The 26,215-nt window shown below is 41.2% G+C and overlaps 1 protein-coding gene across 5 annotated transcripts in view; it reads right to left on the reverse strand.

The window, feature by feature from the left end:
• Positions 1-504: 504 nt before the first annotated feature.
• GSTO2 (glutathione S-transferase omega 2) overlaps positions 505-26,215 on the reverse strand; it is a 28,124-nt gene continuing 2,413 nt past the window's right edge. For 3 of the 5 annotated variants that reach the window (XM_081543268.1, XM_081543276.1, XM_081543262.1), the window contains exons 2-7: positions 21,035-21,253; positions 20,654-20,762; positions 18,606-18,828; positions 17,538-17,639; positions 2,195-2,301; positions 505-788 (exon numbers count right to left, since the gene is read on the reverse strand). In XM_081543268.1, the coding sequence (XP_081399394.1) occupies positions 629-788; positions 2,195-2,301; positions 17,538-17,639; positions 18,606-18,828; positions 20,654-20,762; positions 21,035-21,068 (735 nt within the window). In that variant the 5' untranslated portion in view covers positions 21,069-21,253 and the 3' untranslated portion in view covers positions 505-628. Of the gene's footprint in view, positions 789-2,194; positions 2,302-17,537; positions 17,640-18,605; positions 18,829-20,653; positions 20,763-21,034; positions 21,373-26,215 lie in introns of all 5 variants that reach the window. The other 2 variants (XM_081543285.1, XM_081543296.1) reach the window with 2 other exon arrangements.

Below are 26,215 nucleotides of genomic sequence, written 5' to 3' on the forward strand. Positions count from 1 at the left end.
AAGGCAGGATGTCAACTCTAGAACATTTTGTGAGCCACTCTGAGCACCGAGCGCACCGGTGATATTCTGACGTCGTTAGTCCAGGGTGATACTGGGTGTTTCATTTCCTGCTTTGGAATTCTTTCCGTCACAAGACCTCCATGTCTCCCAGGCCCACAGCCAAAAAGTTGGAACGAGAGCGCGACTCACGCACGCCGACAAGGACTGCAGTTCTCATCTGCCAAATGGAGAGTATGTGGACTTGAAGTGCTTTCTTCCTTCTCATCTCTCTCACCAGGAAGATATATAGGGTACCAATCTGTAGCGACAGCATCAGTGATGGGGCAGCGGCCTTGAACCTCAGCATCAGCATCAGCATCAATAACCTGGAGGTCAAACTGGGGCAAACGTCATCGAGCTGGGAGGCACACGGTCTCCCTAAACATCTCTGAACAATAACACTGAGATTTCTAGAGAATCTCTAGGCGCTATGGGCTAGAGGAGTCATAAAATGATTATCAGAAATGATTCTGTCTCGTTTATTTGGAACCTCAAAGAAAATGAAGAGCGACTGACTGCCCCACCAAAAGAAGTGCAGAATCACGACAGGCTTGGGAAGTCTGGGTGGTGAAGGGGTGGACTGCAAGGCTCAGCAACTTAGCCCATAGTCAAAGGCATTGGGGTTGTTCTGAAAATAGAGATTCAAGAAGCCCAGGAAGGTGTTCTTATCTGTGAGAAGAGAACAGACTGTGGGATCCTGCTTCATGGCTGCAATCCAGAGCCGGAGTGCAGGGGTGTGGTTCACACAGCTGCAGAACAGGAGAGAAGCGTTAGCCGGTCTGAAGGTGAAGGGGGAGTCCCATTTTAGACTACAAGCTACAAGAGATGGGTTTATTGGGGCAACAGAGCTATCTTAGTTACCTTCCCATCAACTGAGCACAGTCACTTACTGGAGGAAAATCTGATTCTTGAAATGGCTGTGTGTCTTTAGAATCACCAAAGTTGTTTTTAACCCTGCAGTTAAAATACTTGTGGACTGAGCGCTCTGGGGAAATAAGGTATCTGTTTTTCACTGTTTACCAACAAAAAGATACATTCTTCAGTCATTCTCATATTTTACTTTTGAGGGATTGAAAAAAAAAGTTTTCAAAAACACATTTTTAAAGAAATGAGTAAAACAATCATGAAACCTTGAAATAATGGAACTGACTGGGTCCTTTCAGGGGCTGATCAGGATATGTAGGTCTCAGATCTGCAGTGACTTGCACAGACGGTAAACTTGTTAATGGAAAATCCAGGAGGAGAGGGTTCCTAATGTGTGGTTCAAGATCTCTCCCCAGAGGAGACAGGTTTTGGTGAGGTTTATGTTCTGACATGGTTTAAAATATCCAAGTCTGTGACATCTGACCTGCCCTAAGTGAGGAGCTCATAAGATGAATCCTGGGTAAACTCAAGCATGTGCATTATAAAAGTCCACATGCAGTTCCCCCTCGGCAGGACTGCATTCCCCAACACCAGAAGGGTCCGGCACCCACCATGTGACTGGCTGGTGTGAGAGCAGAGCCAGCACAAGTTCAAGTTCTCCTGTGAGTGTCGTGGGAACAAAGCACATGTCTGTCCGGGGCCCCTGTGTGGTCTCCCCGAGTCTACAGGGCAATTTCTTCTACTTTAAGCATCCCTACACTCATGTGGTATATGGCTGGCCATTTTCTTTATCTAACATCAAGCATATATTACTTTAAAAATCATTTGTTGTTTAAGGGTATGTCTATCTGGGGAAAGATTCCTCCGGTAACTAAGGTGCCCCATAAGGGATGTGGGGTCCACCAGGTGACACGGCAGGACCAGGTGGAGGGCCACCGAGGGAGCTACAGACAAGCCACCAAAACCCTGTGATTGAGACCATCCACCTGCTTCTGCATTCACCACCGGCTATGCCAGATGGGTAGTGAGGACAGCCAGCAGGCTCTGAAACACTAGGGAGGCTTTTGGATGCAGTCTTAGCAGCAGAAACATGGATAAAGGGTGTGTCCACAGTTAGTGGCATAACAGCACAGGTACATTTTGAACAAGGAAGCACATAGTTTAAAACTACATCCCACATTCATGTGAAACATGTCCAGAGGAGAGGAGGACAGATGGCACAAAGATCATTTGAAGCACTGCTACCCAGTGTGACCCTAGGAATCCATGACCATACAGCTTAATGTCTTACTCGGCTATTCCATATACATCCAGCCGCTCAAACCAGGGCCAAAAGAGGTAATCAATCATGGATATACAATCTCCGCCAAAGAAGACGGTGTTCTGATAGCCAAGAATCTGAAAGTTTAAACAGAGCAAAAGCAAGTTAATTAACCCATCTGCTAACATATTTATAGGCACTAAACACAAATATCAAATTAATTCCCAAAGGAGACCCAAGGCTTGGAGTCGTCTTCCATCTGGTTAGGTGAATGCTTCTTCCCTTTTCCTGAGGTTTCTTCCATCTCCTTTAGGGTCTGTTCTCCTGGCCACCCTTAGCCCCACCCTCCTTTCAACCCTGGAGTACCCCAGTGGCTCATCTGATTGGAGGATTTGGAAGAAAAGCCCCACCTCTCTCAGCCTAGAACAGGCTACTCCCTGTTCTAAGCTTTCTAGGGCTCAGCCCCTGGAGAGGGGACCCTGCCTCTGAGCAGCACTGCCCATTACTGGGAGCGAGGGGCCACATAAGGAACCTCACTTGTTGTGGTTGTGCCCCTCCATTCTCCAAGATCCAATTTATCTGTAATAAAGGAGATACCATAGTCTCCACGTGTCTTCCTCTTTAGCCTTATTTTTCAACCAATTCAAAACTAAGGCAAGGAAGAGCAGGGCTATCTAATGGGCTCTCTCAAATCCCAATACTGTCTTTCTATCATATTTTCTTTTTTTATTTGAGCTTTTTGAACTTCATATATGTTGGCCACTCAACATTATCAAACTTTCACCTTAAAACAAAAGTACGCATTCCCAAATGGGACAAATCAACACAGATAGATGAACCATCAAGAAAACAGATAAACAAAGAGGAACTTCATACTACCAGAATACAGAAGGGCCACGCCTAACACAGCAATCTAAACAAGATGAAAAGGCAGAGAAATACTCAGCAAGTAAAGGAAAATGAGAAATGCCCACAAAGCCAAACAAAAGAGGAGGAGATAGGGACTCTATCTGAAAAAGAATTTAGAATAAGGATAATAAAAATGATCCAAAATCTTGAAAGCAAAATGGAGTTACAGATAAATAGCCTGGAGACAAAGATTGAGAAGATGCAAGAAATGTTTATCAAGGACTTAGAAGAAATAAAAAGGAATCAATATAGAATGAATAATGAAATAAAGGAGATAAAAGACACTCTGGAGGGAACCAACAGTAGAATAACGGAGGCAGAAGATAGGATAAGTGAGGTAGAAGATAGAATGATGGAAATAAACGAAGCAGAGAGGAAAAAAGAAAAAAGAATCAAAAGAAATGAGGAAAACCTCAGGGACCTCTGGGACAATATGAAACGCCCCAACATTCGAATCATAGGAGTCCCAGAAGAAGAAGATAAAAGGAAAGGCCATGAAAAAATACTCGAGGAGATAATAGTTGAGAATTTCCCTAAATTGAGGAAAGAAATAGTCACAGAAGTCCAAGAAACCCAGAGAGTTCCAAACAGGATAAACCCAAGGCGAAACACCCCAAGACACATATTAATCAAATTAACAAAGATCAAACACAAAGAACAAATATTAAAAGCAGCAAGGGAAAAACAACAAATAACACACAAGGGGATCCCCATAAGGATAACAGCTGATCTTTCAATAGAAACCCTTCAGGCTAGAAGGGAATGGCAGGACATACTTAAAGTAATGAAAGAGAATAATCTACAACCCAGATTACTGTACCCAGCAAGGATCTCATTCAGATATGAAGAATTCAAAAGCTTTACAGACAAGCAAGAGCTGAGGGAATTCAGCACCACCAAACCAGCTCTCCAACAAATGCTAAAGGATCTTCTCTAAACAGGAAACACAGAAAGGATGTTTCAACACGAACTCAAAACAACAAAGTAAATGGCAACGGGATCATACTTATCAATAATTACCTTAAATGTAAATGGGTTGAATGCCCCAACCAAAAGACAAAGGGTTGCTGAATGGATACAAAACCAAGACCCCTATATATGCTGTCTACAAGAGACCCACCTCAAAACTAGGGACACACACAGGCTGAAAGTGAAAGGATGGAAAAACATATTCCATGCAAACGGAGACCAAAAGAAAGCAGGAGTCGCAATACTCATTTCAGATAAAATAGACTTTAAAATAAAGGACGTGAAAAGGGACAAAGAAGGACACTACATAAAGATCAAAGGATCAATTCAAGAAGAAGACGTAACAATCATAAATATATATGCACCCAACATAGGAGCACCACAATATATAAGGCAAATACTAACAAGTATGAAAGGGGAAATTAACAATAACACAATAATAGTGGGAGACTTTAATACTCCACTCACGCATATGGATAGATCAACTAAACAGAAAATTAACAAGGAAACACAAACTTTAAATGATACAATAGACAAATTAGATTTAATTGATATTTACAGGAGTTTCCACCCCAAAACAATCAATTTTACCTTTTTCTCAAGTGCACATGGAACTTTCTCCAGGATAGATCACATCCTGGGCCATAAATCTAGCCTTGGTAAATTCAAAAAAATTGAAATCATCCCAGCCATCTTCTCTGACCACAATGCAGTAAGATTAGACCTCAATTACAGGAAAAAAACTATTAAAAGTTCCAACATATGGAGGCTAAACAACATGCTTCTGAATAACCAACAAATCACAGAAGAAATCAAAAAAGAAATAAAATTATGCATAGAAACGAATGAAAATGAAAACACAACAACCCAAAACCTATGGGACACTGTAAAAGCAATACTAAGGGGAAGGTTCATAGCAATACAGGCGTACCTCAAGAAACAAGAAAAAAATCAAATAAATCAACTAACTCTACACCTAAAGCAACTAGAGAAGGAAGAAATGAAAAACCCCAGGGTCAGTAGAAGGAAAGAAATCTTAAAAATTAGGGCAGAAATAAATGCAAAAGAAACAAAAGAGACCATAGCAAAAATCAACAAAACTAAAAGCTGGTTTTTCGAGAAGATAAACAAAATTGATAAGCCATTAGCCAGACTCATCAAGAAACAAAGGGAGAAGAATCAGATCAACAAAATTAGAAATGAAAATGGAGAGATCACAACAGACTCCACAGAAATACAAAGGATCATAAGAGACTACTACCAACAGCTATATGCCAATAAAATGGACAACTTGGAAGAAATGGACAAATTCTTAGAAAAGTATAACTTTCCAAAACTGAACCAGGAAGAAATAGAAGATCTTAACAGACCCATCACAAGCACGGAAATCGAAACTGTAATCAGAAATCTTCCAGCAAACAAAAGCCCAGGACCAGACGGCTTCACAGCGGAATTCTACCAAAAATTTAGAGAAGAGCTAACACCTATCCTACTCAAACTCTTCCAGAAAATTGCAGAAGATGGTAAACTTCCAAACTCATTCTATGAGGCCACCATCACCCTAATTCCAAAACCAGACAAAGATGTCACAAAAAAGGAAAACTACAGGCCAATATCACTGATGAACATAGATGCAAAAATCCTTAATAAAATTCTAGCAAACAGAATCCAACATCATATTAAAAAGATCATACATCATGACCAAGTGGGCTTTATCCCAGGAATGCAAGGTTTTTTTAACATCCGCAAATCAATCAATGTAATACACCACATTAACAAATTGAAAGAAAAAAACCATATGGTTATCTCAATAGATGCAGAAAAAGCCTTTGACAAAATTCAGCATCCATTTATGATTAAAACCCTCCAGAAAGCAGGAATAGAAGGAACATATCTCAACATAATAAAAGCTATATATGACAAACCCACAGCAAACATTATCCTCAATGGTGAAAAATTGAAAGCATTTCCCCTAAAGTCAGGAACAAGGCAAGGATGCCCACTTTCACCACTACTATTCAACATAGTTTTGGAAGTTTTGGCCACAGCAATCAGAGCTGAAAAAGAAATAAAAGGAATACAGATAGGAAAAGAAGAAGTAAAACTCTCACTGTTTGCAGATGACATGATCCTCTACATAGAAAACCCTAAAGACTCTACTAGAAAATTACTAGAGTTGATCGATGAATATAGTAAAGTTGCAGGATATAAAATTAACACACAGAAATCCCTTGCATTCCTATACTCCAATAATGAGAAAACAGAAAGAGAAATTAAGGAAACAATACCATTCACCATTGCATCAAAAAGAATAAAATACTTAGGAATATATCTACCTAAAGAAACAAAAGACTTATATATAGAAAACTATAAAACACTGATGAAAGAAATCAAAGAGGACACAAGCAGATGGAGAAATATACCGTGTTCATGGATTGGAAGAATTAATATAGTGAAAATGAGTATTCTACCCAAAGCAATCTACAGATTCAATGCAATCCCTATCAAGCTACCAATGGTATTTTTCACAGAACTAGAACAAATCATCTCACAATTTGTATGGAAATATAAGAAACCTCGAATAGCCAAAGCAATCTTGAGGAAGAAGAATGGAACTGGAGGAATCAACCTGCCTGACTTCAGGCTCTACTACAAAGCCACAGTCATCAAGACAGTATGGTATTGGCACAAAGATAGAAATATAGATCAATGGAACAAAATAGAAAGCCCAGAGATAAACCCACGCACATATGGACACCTTATCTTCGACAAAGGAGGCAAGAATATACAATGGAGAAAAGACAATCTCTTTAACAAGTGGTGCTGGGAAAACTGGTCAACCACTTGTAAAAGAATGAAACTAGAACACTTCCTAACACCGTACACAAAAATAAACTCAAAATGGATTAAAGATCTAAACGTAAGACCAGAAACAATAAAACTCCTAGAGGAAAACATAGGCAAAACACTCTCCGACATAAATCACAGCAGGATCCTCCATGACCCACCTCCCAGAATATTGGAAATAAAAGCAAAAATAAACAAATGGGACCTAATTAAAATTAAAAGCTTTTGCACAACAAAGGAAACTATAAACAAGGTGAAAAGACAGCCTTCAGAATGGGAGAAAATAATAGCAAATGAAGCAACAGACAAACAATTAATCTCAAAAATATACAAGCAACTTCTGCAGCTGAATTCCCGAAAAATAAACGACCCAATCAAAAAATGGGCCAAAGAACTAAACAGACATTTCTCCAAAGAAGACATACAGATGGCTAACAAACACATGAAAAGATGCTCAACATCACTCATTATTAGAGAAATGCAAATCAAAACCTCAATGAGGTATCATTTCACACCAGTCAGAATGGCTGCTATCCAAAAGTCTACAAGCAATAAATGCTGGAGAGGGTGTGGAGAAAAGGGAACCCTCTTACACTGTTGGTGGGAATGCAAACTAGTACAGCCACTATGGAGAACAGTGTGGAGATTCCTTAAAAAACTGGGAATAGAACTGCCATATGACCCAGCAATCCCACTGCTGGGCATATACACCGAGGAGACCAGAATTGAAAGAGACGCGTGTACCCCAATGTTCATCGCAGCACTGTTTACAATAGCCAGGACATGGAAGCAACCTAGATGTCCATCAGCAGACGAATGGATAAGGAAGCTGTGGTACATATACACAATGGAATATTACTCAGCTATTAAAAAAAATACATTTGAATCGGTTCTACTGAGATGGATGAAACTGGAGCCCATTATACAGAGTGAAGTAAGCCAGAAAGAAAAACAACAATACAGTATACTAATGCATATATATGGAATTTGAAAGATGGTAACGATAACCCTATATGCGAGACAGAATAAGAGACACAGACGCATGGAACAATTTTATGGACTCTGAGGGAGAAGGTGAGGGTGGGACGTTCTGGGAGAATGGCATTGAGACATGTGTATTGTCATATGTGAAACAGAGCACCATTCCATGTTCGATGCATGTGACAAGGGCTCAGGGCCGGGGCAATGGGATGATCCAGAAGGATGGGATGGGGAGGGAGGTGGGTGGGGGGTCCGGGAAGGGGAACACATGTAAACCCATGGCTGATTCATGTCAATGTATGGCAAAAACTATTACAATATTGTAAAGTAATTAGCCCCCAACTAAAATAAATAAATTTATTAAAAAAATAAAAAAAAAAAAAATAAAAAATAAAAAAAAAAAAAGAAAACAGATAAACTCTTGACAGAGAGATAGCCAAAGACAGTGGGGGTGGTGGTGGTGGGGGGGGGGGTGGTGGGGCGGGCGGGGAGGTACTTGAAAATTTAAAAAGCAATAGTACTTAGCAGAGGTTATTGTTGGGCCAGCTCTTCCCATTGAGAAAAGTATGATGCCAGTTATCTAGTTAAGTCAAACAAAAGACTCTCTTTGACCCACATAACTCATAATCAATTAAATACTTCCCTGTAGCAAAAGATCTAGATCCCTATATCCTTTATCTGGGCTTCCTAGGTGGCACTAGTGATAAAGAATCCACCTGCCAATGCAGGAGACGAAAGAGACATGATTTCGATCCTTGAGTCAGGAAGACCCCCTGGAGTAGGGAATGGCAACCCATTCTAGTATTCTTGCCTGGAAAATTCTATGGACAGAGGAGCCTGGTGTGCTGCAGTCCATGGGGCCACAAAGAGTTGGACACAACTGAGCAATTGAGCACATATCCTTTACCTACATTTCAAACTTTCTATCTCTCAGGCTTGATTCTTTACCTTTCAAGCCAGCTTGTTGCTTCTATGAGGTAGTCTAGGGGGTGGAGTTAAGAACGAACTCTGGGGCTGGCAGACCTGGTCCTCTCCTGGGTTCTGCCTCTCATTCAACATGGAACCCAGACAATTTACTCACCTTCTCATCAGTGTTCTCACTTGTATAACTTGTATAATGGTGGTAATGTTAGTGCCCATCTTAGAGGTTATGGTAAGGAATGATGGAATCATGCACGAATAAACATGAGCTCTCATGATGAAAACTCACAGAGACCTCCAGAGGTTACATCTACAGAAAGAAAATCCTTCGCCACCACCCTTCTCAGAGGAGAAAGCAAATCTTGGTACCCTAAAGTCTATGTCTTCATTACTTCCCAGCATGGCATAGAGGAGTCCCCCTGACTAATCTGAAATAATGTTAGGTGGCATCATTTTGTTTGAAGAAGACAGTACTAAAATGGTAGAACCTGGCCAATGAAAATTTAAAAGAGGCTATTTTCAATCATATGTAATAAGACCTGATTTATAAGGAAAAGAAACATCCAGTTTTTATGAATTCCAGAAAGCCCTAAACCTTCCTTATGGTCAGGATCAGATAATAATTACCCAAACTTTTATCATTGGCTTTGAAATGTATCTGTCCAGCTTATTATTGGCCTTCATGGCACAAATCAGAACTGAATCTCAACTAACCGACTCTGGAACTTTTATATAACTCTTCCGCTTTACAGAGCAGAGATGCTCTTGAGAAAGTCCTTGTCAAAACAGACCATATATGGACATTTATTAGAACCCATGATAAGTCTTTCGTTGAGGTGATGAGATATTTTGAAAATGAATAACTGCTAAGTAATTGATGTTTATTTAGTATATTTTAAAACCTTTCGTTTACTCAAAGTAGGAGTATGTCTTTGAATACATATGATCATATAGATGCAATCAATTTTTGTTAACAGAATGGTACGCTTATTCATTCAGACATTAGGAACCATCAAAACTGCTTTACTTCTATTTATCAAAGAAGTCTGTCCTCTATCAAGGTGTTTATTACAATAAAAAGTCAAGATAAGTATGTGGATGAAATTGATGTCTTCTGCCAGCCTCTCCCCTGCCCCTGTGATACATTTACACATTCCCTCAGACTTTCTTAAATCCAAGTGTGACATCAAAATTCCTTGGAGTTCTTGATACAGCTGCAGATTCTTAAGCCCTGCCTCAGACAGGCCTTTCTCCACCAGATTTCATACAGAGCGAGTCTAAACATTCCAGTAGAAAAGCAGTCTTCCTATAAACCAACTCAAAGTGCTGGCTTCTCTACAGACACATCACAGTGACCCAGGGGCACATCCTGGTCAGGCCTCTTTGGAAGCTTATTATCATCTTTAGGACCTTCAGTAAGAGAGCTCCCTTCTCTGAAAACCTGAGACATTCCAGACATGTAAAATGACTTGTCCCCTGAGAATCACAAAACTTCAGTACTGGAAGGGCCCCTGGATTCATCTAGTATAACTCCCCTTCCATTTTTCCATTTATTTATACCATGCTCACTAGACAAAGGATTGGAGGTGCAGGGTACAAAAATGTGTACACTAAAATATTAACTATGAAAAATCATAACATTCTAAGAAAGGGAAAAATAAAAGTTAGAACATAAGGTCAAAATAAGGAAGGAAAATGGTCTCAAGATATCAAGCCAAGGTTCCTGCAGAGTTCCTTAATAAATAAAGCTTTGAATTTGACTTGAGTTTCCTGGCAGTTCAAACAGAGAGGAAAGCACGCTGGTGAGCTGATTCTTGTCTCCTGTGTGGAAGAGACTCTTGCTTAGAGAGAAGGAAACTCCATCCCAGGGAAGTAAGAGGGCTCTCTGGTTAGTGCCAGAGCCAAGACAAAGACACCATTCTCCTAAGTCCCAGACTAGTGTCAACCCTGTGTCAGTCACTTCAAATATGTATGTATGAGGATTGTAATCACAGAGGCTTTCCCAAGTCTCTTGTGAATTCTTTGTCTGTTCTTTAAATGTAAGTATCAGCAACAAGCTCAGAATCAGCAAACCCTGAAAGCCTCCTTCCTTCTGCCAAGGACTGGCCCAGCTTTGAGAGTCCCTGTGAGGACTCCCCCCACCCCCTCCTTACAATCTTCCTCTTTCGCATTCTCTCTCAGTCAGGCAACTAACTTAGAGGTGAGATACAATCATGGCAAAAGAGCTTTTCAAAATTCTCTCCTTCCTGTCTCATTCCATGGATAAGAAAGTCTTCAGGCAACTTGACTTAAAATAGTTCTTCTGTATTCTCAGTTTAAACTAAGTCCCTTTTGTTGTTGTTCAGTCCCTCAGTCATATCCAACTGTTTGCGACCCCACAGACTACAGCACACCAGGCTTCCCTGTCCTTCACTATCTCCTGGAGTTTGCTCAAACTAATGTCCACTGAATCAGTGATGCCACCCAACCATCTCATCCTCTTGCCACCTTCTCCTCTTGCCCTCAATCTTTGCCAGCATTAGAGTCTTTTCCAATGAGTTGGCTCTTGGCATCAGGTAGCCAAAGGATTGGAGCTTCAGCTTCAGCATCAGTCTTTCCAATGGATATTCAGGGCTGATTTCCTTTAGGATTAACTGGTTTTATCTCCTTGCTGTCTAAGGGACTCTCAAGAGTCTTCTCCGGCATCACAGTTCTAAAGCATCAATTCTTTGGCACTCGTCTTCTTTATGGTCCAACTCCCATATTTTGACGAATTTTAGGACAGTCAGAGGTAAAATAAACTGACAGTCTTAATGTCCTATGTCTTATCTTTCCTAAATGTTCTGTCATCAGAACAGGAAGCTTCAGCTTTGCCTCACCCACTGAGCCGTGGCTATGTTAATAGCCAATGTCTTTTTAAAAAAAACAAATCAAAACTCTGTTTTGCGGTATTTCTGTCACCCACCTGTCACATACAGTGATACTGGTCATTCTTAATGTTGAATAACTTTTCTCGCAATGGACTCCCTCATTTTCAGAAATACTGTCCTTCAAGATGGCCTTCTTAGAGAAGATACTTTCCGCCAAGGCCCTAGGCATTCCCAGAAGGCCACACATGGCCTGGGGAAGGAACTGAGCCTCTAGCTTCAAGACCTGGGATTTCCTTAATGTGTTAACTCATCTTCCATTCAGATTAAGACTTGAGCTATTTTAGGAAAAAGCCATTTGACGTTCTGGAATAGTAGAAAACTCTGTTTTTAAAATTTCTCTGTTCTCCAATTCACTGAAAAATGACTACAGATCCTTCTTTTGCTTCTGGATGTGACTCGGAAAAAGGAATGAGCATGCAAATGAAGAGGGAGAGACTGGTTGGTCACACGTGAGTAGCTGTTTGCACCCCTGAACTTGAACCCTGGAAGGGTCGCTCATCTGCCTCGAAGGCCTCTTGGGCTCCCCCAGGCGGACAAAAAGAGATTCCTGCTAGAGCGCATGTAGAAGGAAGAAGCGCGCTGGGCTCCCCCTGGTGGCCAACGTGGCGAGGCTCACTGGCCAAGGCTCTCCAGCCAAGAGGTTCCCCAAGGAGGAAAAGGAAATCTGCAAAATTTTTTGTGACGAGCAAGATTACAAAGAGAAGCCCAGACTTCCTCAAACCAGACATCCTAAGAATCTTCAGTCTAAAGTCTTGGGCGCTCAAGTGCAGCATCAATAACTGCACTTGTGATCTTAATGCACCACCTGCCCTGCACACAGAGAAGTCTCCTGGCTCTAACCAGGACAGTGTGCTGGCTCTGGCCTGGCTGGAGGAGGAAGGAAGTGGTTTTTCTTGATGGAAACAGTTCTTATGAAGCAGAACCGGCCCCCTCCTATAAAATACACAAAGCCACCTGCTGTCACATCAGCAATGCAGACCCTAACCAGAAGCAGAAATAATCCACTCCAGGGCAGTTATCTTTTGAGTTCATACAAGATAAGAGGAGATTCTCAAGATTTCAAATTTCAGGTACCTGCTCCACTGACATACTATAGCTGAGGCTGAGCTAATGAAGATTAACGGATTCCCTTTAAAACAAACCAAGGATACAGAACAAACTTAGAGTATAGATAAAACCCACTTCTCTGGAAAGAAGCCTGAGAAGCAGGGTCTGTGCCAAGCATGCCGCTTCTGCTGGTCACCACTTACAACCAGGAGTTTCCTGTGAAGATTCAGAATGCAACCTGTCAACATTTGGCAGGTGATCAAAGGACCACCCTGAAAATTCTATCCTGGAATCCCTTTCATAGGTTTAATTCTTTTTGTTGCAATATATTTGTAAGATAATAGGGGGAGAAAGCTAGTGGGGCAAGGCTTGACAAGTCAAATATCTTTAAAGTGATGGGTGGTAGATGAAAATATGAAAGCATATTATCAAATTTCTGAAGGGGGAAAGGATTTCCTATGTACAAAAGCAGTGGAAGAAATCACAACAGGAAAGATAGCACAATATTTTTAATGTTAAATTTCTGTATGTACAAAAATGACAAAAAGTTAAAACAAAACAATGTATCTTAAAAACAGGCCAATATCCTTTACATATAAAGAAGTCTTAAAAAATTTAACAAGGACAATCAGGAAGATCTTGACAAACAGATGGGTAGCAGACCATTTTCACAAATAAAACACAAAGAAATGGAATACTTTGGGGAAAATATACCACCTCACTATCAATCAAAGAAATATACATTAAAGCAACCATGAGAAACTACTGTTTCTCAAGACAGGCAAGTATCTTTTTAAATGAAATCTCCCAACAGTGAAAAGGGATTGGTTCAAAGGGCATTTTCGACACATGGAGGGTAGGGGGTATACAGCACAAGCCTTGGGGGAAGCAATTTAGCAACATCCAGCTCTAGCTTCTAAAAATGGTCATACCCTTTGATCTGTTAATTCTGTTCCTGGAAGTCTGGCCTAAGGACATATTTTAAAACAGAGAAAGGGCTTTTTTTGCAAAGGAGCTGCTGTTTCTGGGAGGCATCATTAATAATGATAAGCAACTGAAACAATCTAAATAACCCTAATGATTGTGCTGGATACATAACTCTGGCTTATGCATATGGAAAATTATGCAGAATGAAAAGTGATTTTTCCCATCTTTAATAATTACACATGTAATACAGAACACTGTTCTCATTATTTAAAAAAAAAATTCAAACATAGAAAACAGTATAGAAGGCAAAGGATCTCCCTTCTTATCCTTGCTCTTAACCACTTTTCTTTCCCACCCCCGGGCTAATCCCCTTCCAGTAGTAGGCACCAGCAGGAGTCTGATGTGCATCTCTCCAGACATTTTTCTAGGCCTTTATTTACATGTTAGCATATAACCTCAGATATGCAGATGATAACACCACCCTAATGGCAGAAAGTGAAGAGGAACTAAAGAGACTCTTGATGAAGGTGAAAGAAGAGAGTGGAAAAGCTGGTTTAAAATTCAACATTCAAAAAACTAAGATCATGGCATCCAGTCCCATAACTTCATGGTAAATAGATGGGGGAAAAAATGGAAACGGTGACAGACTTTATTTTCTTGGGCCCCGAAATCACTGTGGACGGTGACGGCAGCCATGAACTTAAAAGATGTTTGCTCCTTGGAAGAAACTCTATGACAAACCTAGATAGCATATTAAAAAGCAGAGACATCACTTTGGTGACAAAGGTCCATATAGTCAAAGCTATGGTTTTTCCAGTAGTCATGTATAGATTGAGTTGGAATATCTTTATGGCTGAGCACTGAAGAATTGATGCTTTAAAACTGTGGTGCTGGAGAAGACTCTTGAGAGTCCCTTGGGCTTCAAGGAGATAAAACCAGTTAATCTTAAAAGAAATCAACCCTGAATATTCATTGGAAGGATGGTGTCAAAGCTCCAATACTTTGGCCACCTGCTGCGAAGAGCCAGCTCATTGGAAAAGACCCTGATGCTGGGAAAGATTGAAGGCAGGAGGAGAAGAGGGTGACAGAGGATGAGATGGTTGGATGGCATCACTGACTCAATGGACATGAGTTTGAGCAAATTCAGGGAGATAATGAAGGACAGGGAAGTCCAGCCTCTGCAGTCCATGGGGTCGCAAAGAGTCAGACACAACTAAGCAACTGAACAACAAAAAGTGTATCTCAAAGAACTATAAAAATAACATGGAAAAATATGGTTATATAACAAGCACAAATAAACCTTCGATTTTGATGATACTTGCTTAAAAGAAAAATGTAAAAGTCAAACAGGGTATTTATTTAAAAAGAAGAAAACGTTCGAGTATAAGGTTGCCAACTTAAACTAAGCTGTTTGCTTGCAGATAACATGGAATATTACATACTGGTCTCTTGAGTTGCTTATCACTCAAGACAGCCCATAGATATTTAAGATATTTTCAACTCACAGAAAAGCCTGATTGTACAAAACCGTGGAGAAAAAAATTGTACACATCATCTCTATTAATAGAGAGAAAACATCTCTATTAGAATTATTCTGACAAGTTTCAATTTCACTAGAATCTCCTAGAGTCAATATACTGGTATCCAGAGGAATGTATCAAATAATTCAAGCTCAGCGGGCATCTTTCAGATTCTGATATTACCTGTGTTGTAGTTATAATTCCTACTAACATTCTATGGGACAAAAACCAGTTCAAATCTGGAACAATACTGCATACTCAGTGGTTCTTAATTAGCCCTGGCTAGCCCTTAACTAACCAGAGTTTCACTGATGCTACTTATTATATCTGAGAGGGTCGTTGGCAAGATTAAATAAGAGGACGTATGCAAAGCAACTTTAGCCTCATGCCCGGCACGAAAATACAGGTTCACTTCCCTGGAAGAACCCAAACTAAGGAACTGTGCCTCCATTGTAATATTACACGTTTACTTAGCAATCTGTAATTTTCAAAGTTCATCCATCATTCAAATGCAGAGTAGGAAGAAGATAGGTCAATGTATGTTTTCAATTATCTTTGAATTTAAAAGATTTTGTTTCAAGGCTCCTTTCCCTGGCCCAGCATTTAACTGTAAGAGGTAACCAGACATGATAAAATCAGTTCAGCTAATCTTTGAAAATAAAGACCATAAAAATTCTCCATGGGCAAGAGCTATCAAACTTCTTTTTGAAAGCAAGGTCCCCCTCCCTCCTCAAATTCAAGCTTATTAGATGTCTTGTTAAACACAGTGTTGAAAGCAGGGCTGGTCTGGCTGAAGCAGGGTCTAAAACCACCTACCAGACCTTCTCTCACTGGGCAGTCCTCCTGCAAAACTTGTGAACACACCTTTTAAAAGACTCTTTCATTCTGTGAATGTGGAAATGAAGGCACAGAGAGGTCCAGAACCTTGATGAAGGTTCTGGAATCCCATAAAGCCAAGCCTAGGATCTAAGACTCTTTCCACCTCATCCTACTTGCCTCCTCAGAGTTAAGACCGCAGTCTGTGTTCTCAGGACCAAAGGCTGACATTTCTTACACATAATGCTGAATCCATAAATGCTGAAACTATATAAATCTAAGACAGGCAGCTGGAACTGTAAATAAATTTAGCAGCTTCCACTTCACAAAGGTCAGATGGAAGAATATTAGTAATCAGCCTTCTTTTAAGGGGATAAAAATAGTGTTCCTTGGCTGCCAAAGAATTACAACCCACCCATAGGGGAATTTATCAGTTTCTAGAACAAAGATAAAGGAAGTCAAAGGACCACCTTCCAGACTATAAGAGAGATACAGGGTAAGTAGCCCTATTATTGCTAGATACACAGAGGATCTGGGAACAGAGATTGCTCCTTGATTACCCATAGAAACTTCCCTCTTCTTCTTCTTCTTCTTCTTTTTTTTAACATTTATTTATTTATTTGGCTGTGCATGTCTTAGTTGTGGCATGTGAGATATTTTTAACTGTGGCATGTGGGATCTAGTTCCCTGATCAGGGATAGAACCTGAGCCCTCTGTATTGGAAGCGTGGAGTTTTAGCCACTGCACCACCAGGGAAGTCTCTCCCCCTTCCTTCTTAATTACAGAACTCTGATATTATGCAAGGTGGTCCCAGCTAAGAGATTAAATTTCCCAGCCTCCCCTGCAGATACTTATAACTCAATGACTAAGTTCTGGTCAATGAAATTTAAGTAATCATTGGATAGAACTTCAAGGAAAGCCTTAAAAGGAGTATGGCCTTTTGCCAGTTTTTTCCTTTCTGTTGTCCTTTCTGTAACCTGGAACTTGGATGTGATAGCTGAAGTTCCAGCAGCTGTTTTGTTATTTTGAAGATGTAAGCCTCGCACTGAAAATGACAGAACAGGAAGAGAGAAAAAAAACCTCAGTCCCTGGTAACTTCATAAAGAAGCCATCAAAACGGCCCTATACTACTGTACCTCTAGGTTTGTGTGTATGTGTGTGAAAGAATAAACCTTCACAATTTTTTTAATCAATACTAGAACCCAAACAGAATCTTTAACCAATGTTGACCTTGGACTCAGAAGTAGAAGCTACAGAATCCGTGCAGAGATAGGTCAGGAATGTGGTGATTCTGGGAAAGGAACAAATTCATCACATGCCCTCTCCTACCCCTAGCCAGATTTTCAAGAAAAATTCCAGAGGAGGTTACTGGAGCGCAAGTACCAAGTCAAATGACTAGTAGTTGAACTTATCAAAGTCTGACAGGAAAAGTATGTAAGTCTGTGAAAGCGGAGGGTGTCAGGGTGACCAGGGTGTGGACCTGTATCACTTTATCCACATCTGGCCAGGAGAGGGCCCCATTTTTACCTCTTCCAGGTTGCAGAACTCCTGACGCAGGGCCAGCTTCAGATCCGAGCAGTCTCTCCCGCATCTCAATGCTACCAGACACTCCTTGGTCAAATGTGGGACCTGATCGGAGGACACAGGTTCTGAGCAGAGAAGTCCGAGGGCACTCCATGCTCCTGCTCTGCCTGACAATACAGCCAGAGCTCTGTCACTCTGTCAACAGTGCCACCTGATGGCGATCTCTGTGGTTTCAGGAATCCACTTGTCACAGCACACTGGTGAACAAGGTGCTTTAAAGGGGGCTCTCTGCTACTCCTTACTTGTTCAGCTATTTCCATACTATCACTCTATACCATACTCCTTACTTGTTCAGCTATTTCCATACAATCCTAGGTGCGGCATTTACCTTCTTTAAGCCTTAGTGTTCTCATCTGAAGAATGGACACAAGAATAGTACCCACCTTAAAGGGCAGCGATGAGGATTAAACAGATTAACCTTTATAAAATAGTTAGAACAGTGCTTGGCACATCGTTAGTGCTCAGTAGACATCAGTCACTAATATCATTGAGTCATTTTTTTTCTTTTAAAAAAAGACTATCATAAAATTTCTCCATCACATTCTCTCCCAGTATCAACAGTTGTCCCCTTTTCTCTCTTCTTCATATTTCCTGGACAGTTGCATTCTTGTTCCCCATAAAGGGCAATCTCCTTCTGTGCATTACCTTTTTCACACCCCGATATTTTTTTCGCTTGAGACCTTGGAAATAGTTCCTTCAAAGTATTACCAGTTTTCCACTCTTTCAATATTTCTTGTCTCAAGTTACACAATCATAACTATGCCATAATCATAACTCTTAAGATTGCTTAGTTCCACTGGAAAAGTAGCTATTGGCAAAGACTTTAACCTTTAATATCAGAGGTCACAGCTTTACTATAATTCCACACCAGTTATCCTCCTAAGGCACACACAGGTATTAAAACAAATCAATTCCACCAATGATTTGACTTTTAAAATGGATTGGAGTTTGAGAAAGACATACAAAGTAAAATAAAGTGTTAAGTGTTTTTGTTTTTTTAAATGGATATACCTTATAGAATAGCTCCAATAACATCTTTTGGCGAGCTCGCTCATAAGGGTCATATGGGTACAGCTTCCTTCCAGGGTAAGCATCATCCAGGTACTCACAAGCGATGACAGATTCGTAGATCAGTTGACATTTGCTGTTCTCCAGGACAGGAATTTGGCCAAAAGGATGCTTTGTAAAGTACCATTCAGGCTTGTTTCTCAAGTTAATGTTGATAATTTCATGCCTTATAAAGCAAAGGGAAAACAGGACAGAACAAAAATGAGAGGAATAGGCAGATACTCATCTTTTTTTTTTTTTTCCGAAGTGCACAAAGACCCCATGTGAGATCTTAGTTTCTAGACCAGGGATCAAACCTGTGCCCCGTGCAGTGCAAGTACAGAGTCTTAACCATTGGACTGCCAGGGAAGTCCCCAGACACTCATCTTGAAAGCGGAAACAATCAGTCTATAAAATTAAAATTTGCAACAAGTTTTTTAAATCAAGGTTTGTACAAAGAAAAGTTCATAACAACATCATTCTTCTTTTCAGCAGTAGGATGTGTTCGATGTTTTCTATGCCTTATCCCATTCGTTCTCCATGATTCCCATGAGGTAAACTGGGGAATCATGATGAGGTGCAAACAAGGGAAGGCAAAGAAATCATTTAACACATCCCTTCTGAGAAATAAGGCTCCTTGTGGTTCAATCTCTTGCCCAATATCACCCACCAGGAAGTAGCAGAGCCAAGACGGGAGGCCAGGCAGTCTGACTCAGAGCTCACAAGCTTAACCACAGCACCACAGATTTCAGTACATTTTAAAGTCTGAAAGTACAAATCTGATATCTGGAGACATTTTTCTGTTTGCCACAACTGGAAGGAGGGGGATTCTACTGGCATCTAATGGGCAGAGGCCAGGGACACTGCAAGATATCCAAACAACACACAGGACAGCTCCACCCCCTCACCAAACACACAAAGCCAAGAATCATCTGCCCCAAATGTCAGCAGTGCCGAGGGTGAGAAAGCCTGCCCTAAAGAAGGATTTCCATCAATTCTCAAGCTGCCACTTCATCACTGTGGGTAAAACATCAATTTATTGTGTTGTTTTTTTTTTTTTAAGTAAACTTTAGGCCAACTAGAATTGAGCAAGAGGGAAGAACCTGGAAAAAAGCCATAGACACTCCACAGAGCAGAATTACATAATTTTTTTTTTTCTAAAAAACGTCTCTGTAATAGTCTCTGCATCTCTATAACTCTGAAGTCCATAACTCTGAAGTCATTCCCTAATAATACATATTGGAGGCTGGAGTAACACTTCAGCTTTGAGCTGGCTCTGTGCAGCCTCTCCCCTTACAGTAAAGTTGCTCTGCTTTCAAAATCCAGACCTCCTTTGCAGGAGCTAGTCTTGCAAAATTCCTTCTATGACCCGTATGCACCCATTTTTCAGGTGTGTGGGAAACCTCTTGATAGCAGTCCTTTCTATTTCTTTGTTTGGAACTATTTGTTCATTCATTCAAAAAATAGTTTTAAGTGCCTATTATTGGCCATGTTCTCATCTAGCCCATGAATAAGAAAGTCAAAGTCCCTCCTTCAAGAACATACATTTGTGTGTTTGTGTGTGAGAGAGACAGTGTGTGTGAGAGTGTGTGTGTGAGTGTGGGTGTGCGGGTGTTGGGGGAGGGGCAATAGAAGTGAGACTGGGGAGTGTGGAGGAAAAACAGATAAGTAAGGAAATGTTGTTAGTGCAATAAAGGGAACAGAACTGACCTGAATAAACCTGGGGGGTGGGGTCTGGGCTGCATTTCATGGAGCTGTCAGAGAAGGCCTCGGTAGCCTCCGGGGTCCCCTCTTTCACAAACTTTAGGGAAGAAACCCAGCTCACCAGAGCCATCATTCAGTTTACTCCGAGTGGTCCTAACGGTTTCCTGCAGAGACCTGATTCTGCATTTCAGGATGGCCCACTCAAGAACCCACCTGCCCTCTGCAAACCGTTTATTGACTTCGTCTCAGAAGTGACAGAGAGCCTGTGACACCTAAGCGGCGCGCCTATGGGGCCTCCCGCCGCTCACCTGATGCCTTTGGCCCGGAGGACCAGGCGCGTCCTGTGAGCGTAGGGACAGAACCTCATGCTGTAGAGGCGGATTATGCCTTCAGGGACCGGCCCTGGGGGGATGCTTCCTGCGGGTGGAGGTGGGGCGGGGAGGCGTATTAGCCCTGTGTAGAGAGGGGCTCATTCACCTCCCCAGGACCCCACGAGGGCCGCGGGCCTCCGCCTCCCGGGCCCCAGAGAGGACACCTTTTTTTCTTGCACGTGGCTTTTTTGCGGAGAAACCGCGATCCTCCTCGCCGCCGCGCTGGTCTGCGAGCCAAGGACCGGAAATCTCCTCTCCAGAGCCAACATCCAGCCACCCGGCACCCCCAGCCCGCGGACAACTGTCAGGAGGACTCACCTTTCCCCAAGGTCCTGGTCGCGTCGTCAGTCATGCTCTCCCGGCGTCTGCGCAGCGACCAACGCTCACAGTCTTTGCCGTGCGGCTTGCTGCCGCCGGCGCAGGCTCCAAGGAGAGCGGCGTTCCGGCGCGCCCCGCGGGCCCCAAATGCAACTTTGGAGCAACAGGCCCGTGGGGAAGTGGGGAAGTGATCCAGGACGGCAGCTAAGATAATTCAACCTGAGGAGACAGAGCCCCAGATTCAGAAGCCAGCGTAGCAGGAGTGGGAAAAACAAACCTGAGAAGTACCCCTTGCTTTGAAGTCACATCCTGCGCGGTCTTTTCTCTGCATCAAGAATCTGTGAAGAATGGGCATGTGAATTCCACTTATTCCAAGGGAGTTTAATACAAATTGACCGGGGTGACACTAACGTTCTCTTTCTCATGCTAAGCCCTCCCTCCTGGCCATACTCTGTACATGAGTGTACTTTATCTTAAAATAAGGCCAAGGATTTCCGTGATGGCTCAATGGGACAGGATTTGGATCTCTGATCAGGGAAGATCCCATATGCCCAGAAGCAACTGAGACCATGCACCACCACCATTAAGCCTGTGCTCTAGAGCCTGGGAACCACAACTACTGAGTCACATCGATGAGAAGCCCAGGCACAGCAACTAAAGAGTAAACCCCCGCTTGCTACCTATGCAGCAATGAAGGCCCAGTACAGACTAAATAAATAAATTAAATAAATTACAAAATAAGGCCAAACTTTTTCATCATCTAGCAGATAAGAAAAACTTAGCGTTAAGATCTTGCACGACCCTAAAGTGTCTCCTTTAATTTTATGTCCTCACTACTCTAGTTCCAGCCTTATTTATGAGATTTTACTCAAGTTATGAAAAACTGGTAATGAATAGGAAACAAGGTATCTAGAAGCAGAGACAAATCTGTGCGCTCTCTTCAACTCCCAGTACACATTTCAGAGCAGACCCTTTTTAATTACCAAAAACATACTGCCAACAGCCCAGCAATACGGAGGTCACTTGGATAGCTCTTCCATCTACATGAGATAAAAGGGATAACTAGCCTTTGCTCTGACCCTAAATCACTGCAGATGGTGATTGCAGCCATGAAATTAAAAGATGCTTACTCCTTGGAAGGAAAGTTACGACCAACCTAGAGAGCATATTAAAAAGCAGAGACATTACTTTGCCAACAAAGGTCCGTCTAGTCAAGGCTATGGTTTTTCCAGTAGTCATGTATGGATGTGAGAGTTGGACTATAAAGAAAGCTGAGTGCCGAAGAATTGATGCTTTTGAACTGTGGTGTTGGAGAAGACTCTTGAGAGTCCCCTGGACTGCAAGGAGATCCAACCAGCCCATCCTAAAGGAGATCAGTCCTGGGTGTTCATTGGAAGGACTGATGTTGAAGTTCAAACTCCAATACTTTGGCCACCTGATGCGAAGAGCTGACTCACTGGAAAAGACCCTGATGCTGGGAAAGATTGAGGGCTGGAGGAGAAGGGGACGACAGAGGATGAGATGGTTGGATGGCATCACCGACTCAATGGACATGAGTTTGGGTAGACTCCAGGAGTTGGTGATAGACAGGGAGGCCTGGCGTGCTGCGGTTCATGGGGTCGCAAAGAGTTGGACACGACTGAGTGACTGAACTGAACTGAACTGAAGAAGCTGAGATCCTGAAGTTTAGCAGGTGGAAAGATAATTCTTTTATTTTTTACAGGTTAGAGCTGAAATGGGAATTGCTTCTAAATGCATTTTATGGGGTTGACAGGTAAAGAAGGAAAGAAATATATTTTACACTCACAGTGACTAAATGATTTCCATGGATGACCTTATTTGATTCCCACAACTACGCAGCCAGCTATTACTATTATTATTCCTATTTTACAAGTTAGAAAATAATCTCAGAAAATCAAATTATTTCCCCAAAGTGATCAGCTATTATGGTTGAAGAACTTTCTAAGTCCAAAGTCTGGGTCGTTGACTTGACCTCTAAAGCTGATAACAGTAGGGAGAGGAAAGGACATAAATCCAAAAACAGATATAGCTGCTCAACAAATGTTAGCTGAATCTAAATATCTTTTTTTTTTAATGAAAATCACAGAACTTAACTGTATAGCTTATGAATGGCCACCTTTGGTCTTTGGAATTCCAATCTATTCAGAAATTCTTGGCTAACAGTGTTAACATTTTTTTCTACTGAATAAGAATCTTTGAAAATATTTAGAATAGTGACTCAACTGCATTCTTTGTTAAGTCACTCTGAGTGGTTTCATGTGAGATACAGCAAGCTGTTGTCACTTTATAAGAATTGGGGGGGGGTGTATGAATAAATGTTCTCTGAAAAGAAAATGCATATATGTCAGCAAGAAACTTGGCACTGGAAAAGACAAATTGGTTCTTGACTTGCCACACTGACAGTTTTGAAAACAGAGAAACTAATAGGGTAACTACTGTTCTGGAATTAATTTTAATCAAAAAGTACAAACTGGCGTACAAACAGAACCGGACATGGAACAATGGACTGGTTCCAAGTTGGGAAAGGAATACGTAAAGGCTGTATATTGTCACCCTGCTTATTTAACTTATATGCATAGTACATCATGCGAAATGCCAGCCTGGATGAAGCACGAGCTGGAATCAAGATTGCTGGGAGAAATATCAATAACCTCAGATATGCAGATGACACCACCCTTATGGCAGAAAGCAAAGAAGAACTAAAGAGCCTCCTGATAAAAGTAAAAGAGGAGAGTGAAAAAGCTGGCTTAAAACTCAGCATTCAAAAAATGAAGATTGTTGCATCCGGTCCCATTACTTTGTGGCAAATAGATGGGGGAACAATGGAAACAGTGACAGAATTTATTTTTCTTGGGCTCCAAAATCACTGCAGATGGTGACTGAAGCCATGAAATTAAAAAACACTTGCTCCTTGGAAGAAAGCTATGAGAAACCTAGATAGCATATTAAAAAGCAGAGACATTACTTTGCCAACAAAAGTCCGTCTAGTCAAGGCTATGGTTTTTCCAGTGGTCATGTATGGATGTGAGAGTTGGACTATAAAGAAAGCTGAGTGCCAAAGAATTGATGCTGTTGAACTGCGGTGTTGGAGAAGATTCTTGAGAATCCCTTGGATTGCAAGGAGATCAAACTAGTCAATCCTAAAGGAGATCAGTCCTGAATATTCATTGGAAGGACTGATGCTAAAGCTGAAACTCCAATACTGTGGCCACTTGATGTGAAGAACTGACTCACTGGAAAAGACCCTGATGCTGGGAAAGATTGAAGGCAGGAGGAGAAGGGGACAACAGAGGATGAGATGGTTGGATGGCATCACCGACTTAATAAACATGAGTTTGAGTAAACTCTGGGAGTTGGTGATGGACAGGGAGGCCTGGCATGTTGCAGTCCACGGGGTCGCAAAGAGTCAGACATGACTGAGTGACTGAACTGAAATGAACTGACTGGTGTGTAAAAAAGAAACAGTCAATATATCCATGTCATGTGAGAGCTTCTGGTAGACAAGGAAATGACTCCTGATCAGGTAAATGTGACACTCACATAAAGGAAGTATAGTATTTCAAATAGTTAACTTTCATATAAACAGATTCTAAAGAGAAAGGCCATATGAGGAATGTCAAACTCTCTAAACTCAAGGTAAATTATACTAACATTTATTTAATGCTTTATGTGTATTAACTCACTAAATCCTTAAAATAATCCTACAAGGGTTCTCTTCTTACCTCATTTAAAAAGACAAGTAAACTGAGGCTAGCAAGATTAAGTCAGTTGTCAAAAGCCTGATAACTAGTAAGAGGTGGAAGGAGGCTTATGAAGTCTGGAAGTTTGATTTCCAGGGCAAGTCACTCCATCTAGAATCTTAATCTATACCAGAGACGGGCAAACTTCTTCTGTTAAGGTCAAGACAGTAAACATTTTAGGCTTCTCAAGCCATCTTGTCTCAGCTACTCAACTCTACCCTTGTAAAGTGAAAATAGCCACAGATAATATATAAATAAATGGGCATGGCTATGTTCCAATAAACCACTATTTATGAATACTAAATTTGAATTCTATATACAGGTATATTTTAACAGACTAATTTTTAGAGCAGGTTCACAGCAAAATTTAGCAGAATATAGAGAAGTTTCCGACCACCCTATCCCCACACATGCATAGCCTTCCCATCAACACCCAGCATCAGGGTAGTACACTTCTTACAATCAATGGATCTATATTGAAACATCATTATCACCCAAAGTCTACAGTTTACATTAGGACTCACTCTTGCTGAATTTCACATAGTTTTCACATGTTACAAATCATAATTCTTCACTGAAATGTTTTCCCTAACTATTCTTAGCTCTTGAACTGCACAGAAGTGAGCAGTGGGCTCAACTTGACCCACTGGCTTTAGTTTGCCCATCCCTGGTATACACTGATGATGACTGAATTAGCAACCAAACTGAGGATTCCATTTGAAAAGTAAAAGGTTCCTGGGTCCACCTTTCTACTACACTAGAAGACAATGTATTTTCATGTTGTGTCTCCTTATCCCCAACTTTTCAATCAAACCAACTCTGAGAGCTGGTAAATACTGTTTATTAAAAATACAGCTGACCCTTGAAAAAGTAGCGATTTCAGGGCACTGGTCCACCATTGTCAGCCCTTTACATCTGTGCTTCTGCAGATTCGACCAACTGCAGACCATGTAGTACTGTAGCATGTGTTCAGTGAAAAAAATTCACGTATACATGGACCCTTGCAAATCAAACCCATGTTGTTCAAGGTTCAACTCTATACTTGTATTAATATATGGCAAGTCATGGGGTGAAGTTCTATTTGATGTAGTCAGGGGAAAATGGACAAAGGATGGAATGTTCTTCCTCTGAAGGGAAGGAATATTATGTCAAGGTTCTCACTTGGCATTATATTGAAACCCTGACCTTGGCACTTAGGCAAGCTATCTAACCTCTTTGATCTTCATCTTCCTCACCTGTAAAATGAGAACACTAAGTACCTACTTGATGGGTTTTGAGTATCAGATGAAATTGTTCAGGTGGCTATCCTCAGTATAGTAAGAGTTTAGTCTACTTCAAAATTAATGATTAATCCTAGTGAATAAGGACACATTTTTAATAGTATAGTACATTCTGATTTTATATCCAAAAAGATAAAATG

Source organism: Giraffa tippelskirchi, chromosome 2, assembly GCF_054371585.1.
Source record: "Giraffa tippelskirchi isolate mGirTip1 chromosome 2, T2T-mGirTip1v1.2.pri, whole genome shotgun sequence".
NCBI classification, from domain to species: Eukaryota; Metazoa; Chordata; class Mammalia; order Artiodactyla; family Giraffidae; genus Giraffa; species Giraffa tippelskirchi.